Source organism: Engystomops pustulosus, chromosome 8 (genome assembly GCF_040894005.1).
Source record: "Engystomops pustulosus chromosome 8, aEngPut4.maternal, whole genome shotgun sequence".
NCBI classification, from domain to species: domain Eukaryota; kingdom Metazoa; phylum Chordata; class Amphibia; order Anura; family Leptodactylidae; genus Engystomops; species Engystomops pustulosus.
Window position 1 is genome coordinate 13206781 of NC_092418.1, and position 13761 is coordinate 13220541.

Here is a 13761-nt window from a genome sequence, read left to right on the forward strand (position 1 = left end):
TAATGACCACAGCGCCTCCTGCTGGAGGAAGAGTAGAGTAATGACCACAGCACCTCCTGCTGGAGGAGGAGAGGAATGACCAATGACCACAGCGCCTCCTGCTGGAGGAGGAGAGTAATTACCACAGCGCCTCCTGCTGGAGGAGGAGAGTAATGACCACAGCGCCTCCTGCTGGAGGAGGAGAGGAATGACCACAGCGCCTCCTGCTGGAGGAGGAGAGGAATGACCACAGCGCCTCCTGCTGGAGGAGGAGAGGAATGACCACAGCGCCTCCTGCTGGAGGAAGAGGAGAGTAATGACCACAGCGCCTCCTGCTGGAGGAAGAGGAGAGTAATGACCACAGCACCTCCTGCTGGAGGAGGAGAGGAATGACAATAGCGCCTCCTGCTGGAGGAGGAGAGGAATGACCAATGACCACAGCGCCGCCTGCTGGAGGAGGAGAGTTATGACCACAGCGCCGCCTGCTGGAGGAGGAGAGTAATGACCACAGCACCTCCTGCTGTAGGAGGAAAGTAATGACCAATGACCACAGCGCCTCCTGCTGGAGGAGGAGAGTAATGACCACAGCGCCTCCTGCTGGAGGAGGAGAGTAATGACCACAGCGTCTCCTGCTGGAGGAGGAGAGTAATGACCACAGCGCCTCCTGCTGGAGGAGGAGAGTAATGACCACAGCGCCACCTGCTGGAGGAGGAGAGTAATGACCACAGCGCCTCCTGCTGGAGGAAGAGGAGAGTAATGACCACAGCACCTCCTGCTGGAGGAGGAGAGTAATGACCACAGCGCCTCCTGCTGGAGGAGGAGAGTAATGACCACAGCGCCTCCTGCTGGAGGAGGAGAGTAATGACCACAGCGCCTCCTGCTGGAGGAGGAGAGTAATGACCACAGCGCCTCCTGCTGGAGGAGAGGAGAGTAATGACCACAGCGCCTCCTGCTGGAGGAGGAGAGTAATGACCAATGACCACAGCGCCGCCTGCTGGAGGAGGAGAGTAATGACCACAGCGCCGCCTGCTGGAGGAGGAGAGTAATGACCACAGCGCCTCCTGCTGTAGGAGGAGAGTAATGACTACAGCGCCTCCTGCTGGAGGAGGAGAGGAATGACCACAGCGCCTCCTGCTGGAGGAGAAGAGTAATGACCACAGCGCCTCCTGCTGGAGGAGGAGAGGAATGACCACAGCGCCTCCTGCTGGAGGAGGAGAGTAATGACCACAGCGCCTCCGGCTGGAGGAGGAGAGGAATGACCACAGCGCCTTCTGCTGGAGGAGGAGAGGAATGACCACAGCGCCTTCTGCTGGAGGAGGAGAGTAAAGACCACAGCACCGCCTGCTGGAGGAGGAGAGTAATGACCACAGCGCCTCCTGCTGGAGGAGGAGAGTAATGACCACAGCGCCTCCTGCTGGAAGAGGAGAGTAATGACCACAGCGCCTCCTGCTGGAGGAGGAGAGTAATGACCACAGCGCCGCCTGCTGGAGGAGGAGAGGAATGACCACAGCGCCTTCTGCTGGAGGAGGAGAGTAATGACCACAGCGCCGCCTGCTGGAAGAGGAGAGTAATGACCACAGCACCACCTGCTGGAGGAGGAGAGTAATGACCACAGCGCCTCCTGCTGGAGGAGGAGAGTAATGACCACAGCGCCACCTGCTGGAGGAGGAGAGTAATGACCACAGCGCCTCCTGCTGGAGGAGGAGAGTAATGACCACAGCGTCTCCTGCTGGAGGAGGAGGGTAATGACAATAGCGCCTCCTGCTGGAGGAGGAGAGGAATGACCACAGCTCCACCTGCTGGAGGAAGAGGAGAGGAATAACCACAGCGCCACCTGCTGGATGAGAAGAGTAATGACCACAGCGCCTCCTGCTGGAGGACAGTAATGACCACAGCGCCTCCTGCTGGAGGAAGAGGAGAGGAATGACCACAGCGCCTCCTGCTGGAGGAGAGTAATGACCACAGTGCCTCCTGCTGGAGGAAGAGGAGAGTAATGACCACAGCGCCTCCTGCTGGAGGAAGAGGAGAGTGATGACCACAGCGCCTCCTGCTGGAGGAAGAGGAGAGGAATGACCACAGCGCCTCCTGCTGGAGGAAGAGGAGAGGAATGACCACAGCGCCACATGCTGGAGGAGAAGAGTATTGACCACAGCGCCTCCTGCTGGAGGAGAGTAATGACCACAGTGCCTCCTGCTGGAGGAGGAGGGTAATGACCACAGCTCCACCTGCTGGAGGAGGAGAGGAATGACCACAGCGCCTCCTGCTGGAGGAGGAGAGTAATGACCACAGCGCCTCCTGCTGGAGGAGGAGAGTAATGACCACAGCGCCTCCTGCTGGAGGAGGAGAGTAATGACCACAGCGCCGCCTGCTGGAGGAGGAGAGGAATGACCACAGCGCCTTCTGCTGGAGGAGGAGAGTAATGACCACAGCGCCGCCTGCTGGAAGAGGAGAGTAATGACCACAGCACCACCTGCTGGAGGAGGAGAGTAATGACCACAGCGCCTCCTGCTGGAGGAGGAGAGTAATGACCACAGCGCCACCTGCTGGAGGAGGAGAGTAATGACCACAGCGCCTCCTGCTGGAGGAGGAGAGTAATGACCACAGCGTCTCCTGCTGGAGGAGGAGGGTAATGACAATAGCGCCTCCTGCTGGAGGAGGAGAGGAATGACCACAGCTCCACCTGCTGGAGGAAGAGGAGAGGAATAACCACAGCGCCACCTGCTGGATGAGAAGAGTAATGACCACAGCGCCTCCTGCTGGAGGACAGTAATGACCACAGCGCCTCCTGCTGGAGGAAGAGGAGAGGAATGACCACAGCGCCTCCTGCTGGAGGAGAGTAATGACCACAGTGCCTCCTGCTGGAGGAAGAGGAGAGTAATGACCACAGCGCCTCCTGCTGGAGGAAGAGGAGAGTAATGACCACAGCGCCTCCTGCTGGAGGAAGAGGAGAGGAATGACCTCAGCGCCTCCTGCTGGAGGAAGAGGAGAGGAATGACCACAGCGCCACATGCTGGAGGAGAAGAGTATTGACCACAGCGCCTCCTGCTGGAGGAGAGTAATGACCACAGTGCCTCCTGCTGGAGGAGGAGGGTAATGACCACAGCTCCACCTGCTGGAGGAGGAGAGGAATGACCACAGCGCCTCCTGCTGGAGGAGGAGAGTAATGACCACAGCGCCTCCTGCTGGAGGAGGAGAGTAATGACCACAGCGCCTCCTGCTGGAGGAGGAAAGTAATGACCCCAGCGCCTCCTGCTGGAGGAGGAGAGTAATGACCACAGCGTCTCCTGCTGGAGGAGGAGAGTAATGACCACAGCGCCACCTGCTGGAGGAGGAGGAGAGTAATGACCACAGCGCCACCTGCTGGAGGAGGAGAGTAATGACCACAGCGCCTCCTGCTGGAGGAGGAGAGTAATGACCCCAGCGCCTCCTGCTGGAGGAGGAGAGTAATGACCACAGCGTCTCCTGCTGGAGGAGGAGGAGAGTAATGACCACAGCGCCACCTGCTGGAGGAGGAGGAGAGTAATGACCACAGCGCCACCTGCTGGAGGAGGAGAGTAATGACCACAGCGCCTCCTGCTGGAGGAGGAGAGTAATGACCACAGCGCCTCCTGCTGGAGGAGGAGAGTAATGACCACAGCGCCTCCTGCTGGAGGAGGAAAGCAATGACCACAGCGCCACCTGCTGGAGGAGGAGAGTAATGACCACAGCGCCACCTGCTGGAGGAGGAGGAGAGTAATGACCACAGCGCCACCTGCTGGAGGAGAGTAATGACCACAGCGCCTCCTGCTGGAGGAGGAGAGTAATGACCACAGCGCCACCTGCTGGAGGAGGAGAGTAATGACCACAGCGCCTCCTGCTGGAGGAGGAGAGTAATGACCACAGCGCCTCCTGCTGGAGGAGGAGAGTAATGACCACAGCGCCTCCTGCTGGAGGAGGAGAGTAATGACCACAGCGCCTCCTGCTGGAGGAGGAGAGTAATGACCACAGCGCCACCTGCTGGAGGAGTAGGAGAGTAATGACCACAGCGCCACCTGCTGGAGGAGGAGAGTAATGACCACAGCGCCTCCTGCTGGAGGAGGAGAGTAATGACCACAGCGTCTCCTGCTGGAGGAGGAGAGTAATGACCACAGCGCCACCTGCTGGAGGAGGAGAGTAATGACCACAGCGCCTCCTGCTGGAGGAGGAGAGTAATGACCACAGCGCCTCCTGCTGGAGGGGAGGAGAGTAATGACCACAGCGCCTCCTGCTGGAGGAGAGGAGAGTAATGACCACAGCGCCTCCTGCTGGAGGAGGAGAGTAATGACCACAGCGCCACCTGCTGGAGGAGGAGAGTAATGACCACAGTGCCTCCTGCTGGAGGAAGAGGAGAGTATTGACCACAGCGCCTCCTGCTGGAGGAGGAGAGTAATGACCACAGCGCCTCCTGCTGGAGGAGGAGGAGAGGAATGACCACAGCGCCTCCTGCTGGAGGAGAGTAATGACCACAGCGCCTCCTGCTGGAGGGGAGGAGAGTAATGACCACAGCGCCACCTGCTGGAGGAGGAGGAGAGTAATGACCACAGCGCCACCTGCTGGAGGAGGAGAGTAATGACCACAGCGCCTCCTGCTGGAGGAGGAGAGTAATGACCACAGCGCCTCCTGCTGGAGGAGGAGAGTAATGACCACAGCGCCACCTGCTGGAGGAGGAGAGTAATGACCATAGTGCCTCCTGCTGGAGGAGAGTAATGACCACAGCACCTCCTGCTGGAGGAGGAGAGTAATGACCACAGCGCCTCCTGCTGGAGGAGGAGAGTAATGACCACAGCGCCTCCTGCTGGAGGAGAGTAATGACCACAGCGCCTCCTGCTGGAGGGGAGGAGAGTAATGACCACAGCGCCACCTGCTGGAGGAGGAGGAGAGTAATGACCACAGCGCCACCTGCTGGAGGAGGAGAGTAATGACCACAGCGCCTCCTGCTGGAGGAGGAGAGTAATGACCACAGCGCCAACTGCTGGAGGAGGAGAGTAATGACCACAGTGCCTCCTGCTGGAGGAAGAGGAGAGTATTGACCACAGCGCCTCCTGCTGGAGGAGGAGAGTAATGACCACAGCGCCTCCTGCTGGAGGAAGAGGAGAGGAATGACCACAGCGCCTCCTGCTGGAGGAGAGTAATGACCACAGCGCCTCCTGCTGGAGGGGAGGAGAGTAATGACCACAGCGCCACCTGCTGGAGGAGGAGGAGAGTAATGACCACAGCGCCACCTGCTGGAGGAGGAGAGTAATGACCACAGCGCCTCCTGCTGGAGGAGGAGAGTAATGACCACAGCGCCTCCTGCTGGAGGAGGAGAGTAATGACCACAGCGCCACCTGCTGGAGGAGGAGAGTAATGACCATAGTGCCTCCTGCTGGAGGAGAGTAATGACCACAGCACCTCCTGCTGGAGGAGGAGAGTAATGACCACAGCGCCTCCTGCTGGAGGAGGAGAGTAATGACCACAGCGCCTCCTGCTGGAGGAGAGTAATGACCACAGCGCCTCCTGCTGGAGGGGAGGAGAGTAATGACCACAGCGCCACCTGCTGGAGGAGGAGAGTAATGACCACAGCGCCTCCTGCTGGAGGAGGAGGAGAGGAATGACCACAGCGCCTCCTGCTGGAGGAGGAGAGTAATGACCACAGCGCCTCCTGCTGGAGGAGGAGAGTAATGACCACAGCGCCACCTGCTGGAGGAGGAGAGTAATGACCACAGCACCTCCTGCTGGAGGAGGAGAGTAATGACCACAGCGCCTCCTGCTGGAGGAGGAGAGTAATGACCACAGCGCCTCCTGCTGGAGGAGGAGAATAATGACCACAGCGTCTCCTGCTGGAGGAGGAGGGTAATGACAATAGCGCCTCCTGCTGGAGGAGGAGAGGAATGACCACAGCTCCACCTGCTGGAGGAAGAGGAGAGGAATAACCACAGCGCCACCTGCTGGATGAGAAGAGTAATGACCACAGCGCCTCCTGCTGGAGGACAGTAATGACCACAGCGCCTCCTGCTGGAGGAAGAGGAGAGGAATGACCACAGCGCCTCCTGCTGGAGGAGAGTAATGACCACAGTGCCTCCTGCTGGAGGAAGAGGAGAGTAATGACCACAGCGCCTCCTGCTGGAGGAAGAGGAGAGTGATGACCACAGCGCCTCCTGCTGGAGGAAGAGGAGAGGAATGACCACAGCGCCTCCTGCTGGAGGAAGAGGAGAGGAATGACCACAGCGCCACATGCTGGAGGAGAAGAGTATTGACCACAGCGCCTCCTGCTGGAGGAGAGTAATGACCACAGTGCCTCCTGCTGGAGGAGGAGGGTAATGACCACAGCTCCACCTGCTGGAGGAGGAGAGGAATGACCACAGCGCCTCCTGCTGGAGGAGGAGAGTAATGACCACAGCGCCTCCTGCTGGAGGAGGAGAGTAATGACCACAGCGCCTCCTGCTGGAGGAGGAAAGTAATGACCCCAGCGCCTCCTGCTGGAGGAGGAGAGTAATGACCACAGCGTCTCCTGCTGGAGGAGGAGAGTAATGACCACAGCGCCACCTGCTGGAGGAGGAGGAGAGTAATGACCACAGCGCCACCTGCTGGAGGAGGAGAGTAATGACCACAGCGCCTCCTGCTGGAGGAGGAGAGTAATGACCCCAGCGCCTCCTGCTGGAGGAGGAGAGTAATGACCACAGCGTCTCCTGCTGGAGGAGGAGGAGAGTAATGACCACAGCGCCACCTGCTGGAGGAGGAGGAGAGTAATGACCACAGCGCCACCTGCTGGAGGAGGAGAGTAATGACCACAGCGCCTCCTGCTGGAGGAGGAGAGTAATGACCACAGCGCCTCCTGCTGGAGGAGGAGAGTAATGACCACAGCGCCTCCTGCTGGAGGAGGAGAGCAATGACCACAGCGCCACCTGCTGGAGGAGGAGAGTAATGACCACAGCGCCACCTGCTGGAGGAGGAGGAGAGTAATGACCACAGCGCCACCTGCTGGAGGAGAGTAATGACCACAGCGCCTCCTGCTGGAGGAGGAGAGTAATGACCACAGCGCCACCTGCTGGAGGAGGAGAGTAATGACCACAGCGCCTCCTGCTGGAGGAGGAGAGTAATGACCACAGCGCCTCCTGCTGGAGGAGGAGAGTAATGACCACAGCGCCTCCTGCTGGAGGAGGAGAGTAATGACCACAGTGCCTCCTGCTGGAGGAAGAGGAGAGTATTGACCACAGCGCCTCCTGCTGGAGGAGGAGAGTAATGACCACAGCGCCTCCTGCTGGAGGAGGAGGAGAGGAATGACCACAGCGCCTCCTGCTGGAGGAGAGTAATGACCACAGCGCCTCCTGCTGGAGGGGAGGAGAGTAATGACCACAGCGCCACCTGCTGGAGGAGGAGGAGAGTAATGACCACAGCGCCACCTGCTGGAGGAGGAGAGTAATGACCACAGCGCCTCCTGCTGGAGGAGGAGAGTAATGACCACAGCGCCTCCTGCTGGAGGAGGAGAGTAATGACCACAGCGCCACCTGCTGGAGGAGGAGAGTAATGACCATAGTGCCTCCTGCTGGAGGAGAGTAATGACCACAGCACCTCCTGCTGGAGGAGGAGAGTAATGACCACAGCGCCTCCTGCTGGAGGAGGAGAGTAATGACCACAGCGCCTCCTGCTGGAGGAGAGTAATGACCACAGCGCCTCCTGCTGGAGGGGAGGAGAGGAATGACCACAGCGCCACCTGCTGGAGGAGGAGGAGAGTAATGACCACAGCGCCACCTGCTGGAGGAGGAGAGTAATGACCACAGCGCCTCCTGCTGGAGGAGGAGAGTAATGACCACAGCGCCAACTGCTGGAGGAGGAGAGTAATGACCACAGTGCCTCCTGCTGGAGGAAGAGGAGAGTATTGACCACAGCGCCTCCTGCTGGAGGAGGAGAGTAATGACCACAGCGCCTCCTGCTGGAGGAGGAGGAGAGGAATGACCACAGCGCCTCCTGCTGGAGGAGAGTAATGACCACAGCGCCTCCTGCTGGAGGGGAGGAGAGTAATGACCACAGCGCCACCTGCTGGAGGAGGAGGAGAGTAATGACCACAGCGCCACCTGCTGGAGGAGGAGAGTAATGACCACAGCGCCTCCTGCTGGAGGAGGAGAGTAATGACCACAGCGCCTCCTGCTGGAGGAGGAGAGTAATGACCACAGCGCCTCCTGCTGGAGGAGGAGAGTAATGACCACAGCGCCTCCTGCTGGAGGAGGAGAGTAATGACCACAGCGTCTCCTGCTGGAGGAGGAGGGTAATGACAATAGCGCCTCCTGCTGGAGGAGGAGAGGAATGACCACAGCTCCACCTGCTGGAGGAAGAGGAGAGGAATAACCACAGCGCCACCTGCTGGATGAGAAGAGTAATGACCACAGCGCCTCCTGCTGGAGGACAGTAATGACCACAGCGCCTCCTGCTGGAGGAAGAGGAGAGGAATGACCACAGCGCCTCCTGCTGGAGGAGAGTAATGACCACAGTGCCTCCTGCTGGAGGAGGAGAGGAATGACCACAGCTCCACCTGCTGGAGGAAGAGGAGAGGAATAACCACAGCGCCACCTGCTGGATGAGAAGAGTAATGACCACAGCGCCTCCTGCTGGAGGACAGTAATGACCACAGCGCCTCCTGCTGGAGGAAGAGGAGAGGAATGACCACAGCGCCTCCTGCTGGAGGAGAGTAATGACCACAGTGCCTCCTGCTGGAGGAAGAGGAGAGTAATGACCACAGCGCCTCCTGCTGGAGGAAGAGGAGAGTGATGACCACAGCGCCTCCTGCTGGAGGAAGAGGAGAGGAATGACCACAGCGCCTCCTGCTGGAGGAAGAGGAGAGGAATGACCACAGCGCCACATGCTGGAGGAGAAGAGTATTGACCACAGCGCCTCCTGCTGGAGGAGAGTAATGACCACAGTGCCTCCTGCTGGAGGAGGAGGGTAATGACCACAGCTCCACCTGCTGGAGGAGGAGAGGAATGACCACAGCGCCTCCTGCTGGAGGAGGAGAGTAATGACCACAGCGCCTCCTGCTGGAGGAGGAGAGTAATGACCACAGCGCCTCCTGCTGGAGGAGGAAAGTAATGACCCCAGCGCCTCCTGCTGGAGGAGGAGAGTAATGACCACAGCGTCTCCTGCTGGAGGAGGAGAGTAATGACCACAGCGCCACCTGCTGGAGGAGGAGGAGAGTAATGACCACAGCGCCACCTGCTGGAGGAGGAGAGTAATGACCACAGCGCCTCCTGCTGGAGGAGGAGAGTAATGACCCCAGCGCCTCCTGCTGGAGGAGGAGAGTAATGACCACAGCGTCTCCTGCTGGAGGAGGAGGAGAGTAATGACCACAGCGCCACCTGCTGGAGGAGGAGGAGAGTAATGACCACAGCGCCACCTGCTGGAGGAGGAGAGTAATGACCACAGCGCCTCCTGCTGGAGGAGGAGAGTAATGACCACAGCGCCTCCTGCTGGAGGAGGAGAGTAATGACCACAGCGCCTCCTGCTGGAGGAGGAGAGTAATGACCACAGCGCCTCCTGCTGGAGGAGGAGAGTAATGACCACAGCGCCTCCTGCTGGAGGAGGAGAGTAATGACCACAGCGCCTCCTGCTGGAGGAGGAGAGTAATGACCACAGCGCCTCCTGCTGGAGGAGGAGAGCAATGACCACAGCGCCACCTGCTGGAGGAGGAGAGTAATGACCACAGCGCCACCTGCTGGAGGAGGAGGAGAGTAATGACCACAGCGCCACCTGCTGGAGGAGAGTAATGACCACAGCGCCTCCTGCTGGAGGAGGAGAGTAATGACCACAGCGCCACCTGCTGGAGGAGGAGAGTAATGACCACAGCGCCTCCTGCTGGAGGAGGAGAGTAATGACCACAGCGCCTCCTGCTGGAGGAGGAGAGTAATGACCACAGCGCCTCCTGCTGGAGGAGGAGAGTAATGACCACAGCGCCTCCTGCTGGAGGAGGAGAGTAATGACCACAGCGCCACCTGCTGGAGGAGTAGGAGAGTAATGACCACAGCGCCACCTGCTGGAGGAGGAGAGTAATGACCACAGCGCCTCCTGCTGGAGGAGGAGAGTAATGACCACAGCGTCTCCTGCTGGAGGAGGAGAGTAATGACCACAGCGCCACCTGCTGGAGGAGGAGAGTAATGACCACAGCGCCTCCTGCTGGAGGAGGAGAGTAATGACCACAGCGCCTCCTGCTGGAGGGGAGGAGAGTAATGACCACAGCGCCTCCTGCTGGAGGAGAGGAGAGTAATGACCACAGCGCCTCCTGCTGGAGGAGGAGAGTAATGACCACAGCGCCACCTGCTGGAGGAGGAGAGTAATGACCACAGTGCCTCCTGCTGGAGGAAGAGGAGAGTATTGACCACAGCGCCTCCTGCTGGAGGAGGAGAGTAATGACCACAGCGCCTCCTGCTGGAGGAGGAGGAGAGGAATGACCACAGCGCCTCCTGCTGGAGGAGAGTAGAGTAATGACCACAGCGCCACCTGCTGGAGGAGAGTAATGACCACAGCGCCACCTGCTGGAGGAGGAGAGTAATGACCACAGCGCCTCCTGCTGGAGGAGGAGAGTAATGACCACAGCGCCTCCTGCTGGAGGAGGAGAGTAATGACCACAGCGCCACCTGCTGGAGGAGGAGAGTAATGACCATAGTGCCTCCTGCTGGAGGAGAGTAATGACCACAGCACCTCCTGCTGGAGGAGGAGAGTAATGACCACAGCGCCTCCTGCTGGAGGAGGAGAGTAATGACCACAGCGCCTCCTGCTGGAGGAGAGTAATGACCACAGCGCCTCCTGCTGGAGGGGAGGAGAGGAATGACCACAGCGCCACCTGCTGGAGGAGGAGGAGAGTAATGACCACAGCGCCACCTGCTGGAGGAGGAGGAGAGTAATGACCACAGCGCCACCTGCTGGAGGAGGAGAGTAATGACCACAGCGCCTCCTGCTGGAGGAGGAGGAGAGGAATGACCACAGCGCCTCCTGCTGGAGGAGAGTAATGACCACAGCGCCTCCTGCTGGAGGGGAGGAGAGTAATGACCACAGCGCCACCTGCTGGAGGAGGAGAGTAATGACCACAGCGCCTCCTGCTGGAGGAGGAGAGTAATGACCACAGCGCCAACTGCTGGAGGAGGAGAGTAATGACCACAGTGCCTCCTGCTGGAGGAAGAGGAGAGTATTGACCACAGCGCCTCCTGCTGGAGGAGGAGAGTAATGACCACAGCGCCTCCTGCTGGAGGAGGAGGAGAGGAATGACCACAGCGCCTCCTGCTGGAGGAGAGTAATGACCACAGCGCCTCCTGCTGGAGGGGAGGAGAGTAATGACCACAGCGCCACCTGCTGGAGGAGGAGGAGAGTAATGACCACAGCGCCACCTGCTGGAGGAGGAGAGTAATGACCACAGCGCCTCCTGCTGGAGGAGGAGAGTAATGACCACAGCGCCTCCTGCTGGAGGAGGAGAGTAATGACCACAGCGCCACCTGCAGGAGGAGGAGAGTAATGACCATAGTGCCTCCTGCTGGAGGAGAGTAATGACCACAGCACCTCCTGCTGGAGGAGGAGAGTAATGACCACAGCGCCTCCTGCTGGAGGAGGAGAGTAATGACCACAGCGCCTCCTGCTGGAGGAGAGTAATGACCACAGCGCCTCCTGCTGGAGGGGAGGAGAGTAATGACCACAGCGCCACCTGCTGGAGGAGGAGGAGAGTAATGACCACAGCGCCACCTGCTGGAGGAGGAGAGTAATGACCACAGCGCCTCCTGCTGGAGGAGGAGAGTAATGACCACAGCGCCTCCTGCTGGAGGAGGAGAGTAATGACCACAGCGCCTCCTGCTGGAGGAGGAGAGTAATGACCACAGCGCCACCTGCTGGAGGAGGAGAGTAATGACCACAGCGCCTCCTGCTGGAGGAGGAGAGTAATGACCACAGCGCCTCCTGCTGGAGGAGGAGAGTAATGACCACAGCGCCTCCTGCTGGAGGAGAGTAATGACCACAGCGCCTCCTGCTGGAGGGGAGGAGAGTAATGACCACAGCGCCTCCTGCTGGAGGAGAGTAATGACCACAGCGCCTCCTGCTGGAGGAGGAAAGTAATGACCACAGCGCCTCCTGCTGGAGGAGGAGAGTATTGACCACAGCGCCTCCTGCTGGAGGAGGAGAGGAATAACCTGCCCCTGTATGTATAGGTTTGTGTTACACCGCTACCATTGGCCGCAGATAGACCAGAACTAGAGATGTTCCAGATCCGTTTAACTGTTGAAAATGCATTGGGAAATCTGGGTGACATTACACAGAAGGACTCAGCTTTTCCGGGCTTCTGTAGGGCCGCAGCTGAACCAGTCTGCACCCAGGGAAAGCTGGGTGGATACAAGATGTTTCTCTAGTAATAAAACCCCCAACACAAAAAAATCCTTTAAATAAAAACTTTATAAAACATTTTCAGGTAAAATAAAACTTCAGATTTGGGGTAAAACAGCATTAGATCCATGTACTGTACAGACTATGTACACAGGTCACATCCAGAGCTGCGGCGAGGACACTGGGGGGTCAGGAGCTGCGGATGTCCCAGACCAGCACCTGGTTGTAGGACGCAGAGAAGAGAAGGTTCCCGGAGGGGGAGATGCGGCAGAGGTGGACGCCGTCATCATGAGCCGCAAAGTCCTGCTGGGTGCCGGACGCCGAGTCAATGACACGTAGGAGACGCTCTGCCGAGAGAGGGGGGGTTGTTACAATGTATCAGGAATCTCTCTCCTGCTCTGGTAGTTTGTTACAGTGTATCAGGCTGGAGACTCACCGCCGCTGCCGACCACCAGGAGCGAAGCCGCCGGGGACATGGACAGAGATGAAGCGAAGTGAGAGAGAGGAATCCTGAGCAGAACCTGCAAGATACCGGACAAGGGGGGAGGATTATATACCGGGGGGGAGGATTATATACTGAAAGGAAGGATTATATACTGGGGGGTTGGATTATATACTGAGGATGGGGGGGGGGAGGATTATATACTGGGGGGGGGAGGATTATATACTGAGGATGGGGGGAGGGATTAGATACTGGAGGGAGGGGGTAGGATATATACTGAGGGGGTGGGGGGAGGATTATATACTGAGGGGGTGGGGGGAAGGATTATATACTGAGGATGGGGGGAGGGATTAGATACTGGAGGGAGGGGGTAGGATTATATACTGAGGGGGTGGAGGGAAGGATTATATACTGGGGGGGTGGGGGAAGGATTATATAGTGAGGGGGTGGGGGGAAGGATTATATACTGAGGGGGTGGGGGGAAGGATTATATAGTGAGGGGGTGGGGGGAAGGATTATATACTGGGGGGGTGGGGGAAGGATTATACTGGGGGGGGGGGGGAGGATTTATACTGAGGGGGTGGGGGGAGGATTATATACTGAGGGGGTGGGGGGAGGATTATATACTGAGGGGGTGGGGGGAAGGATTATATACTGAGGGGGTGGGGGGAGGATTATATACTGAGGGGGTGGGGGGAAGGATTATATACTGAGGGGGTGGGGGGGAAGGATTATAACTGAGGGGGTGGGGGGAAGGATTATATACTGAGGGGGTGGGGGGAAGGATTATATACTGAGGGGGTGGGGGGAAGGATTATATACTGGGGGGTGGGGGAAGGATTATATACTGAGGGGGTGGGGGAGGATTATATACTGAGGGGGTGGGGGGAAGGATTATATACTGAGGGGTGGGGGAGGATTATATACTGAGAGGGTGGGGGGAGGATTATATATTGGAGGGGTAGGGGGAAGATTATATATTGGAGGGGGTG

General features: G+C 58.6%; 1 protein-coding gene across 2 annotated transcripts in view; it reads right to left on the bottom strand.

Annotated features, from left to right (window-relative positions):
* Positions 1–12377: 12377 nt before the first annotated feature.
* WDR90 (WD repeat domain 90) overlaps positions 12378–13761 on the bottom strand; it is a 716604-nt gene continuing 715220 nt past the window's right edge. For both annotated transcript variants that reach the window (XM_072119756.1, XM_072119755.1), the window contains exons 41-42: positions 12764–12848; positions 12378–12674 (exon numbers count right to left, since the gene is read on the bottom strand). In XM_072119756.1, coding sequence (XP_071975857.1) covers positions 12517–12674; positions 12764–12848 — 243 coding nt within the window. In that variant the 3' untranslated portion in view covers positions 12378–12516. The remainder of the gene's footprint in view (positions 12675–12763; positions 12849–13761) is intronic.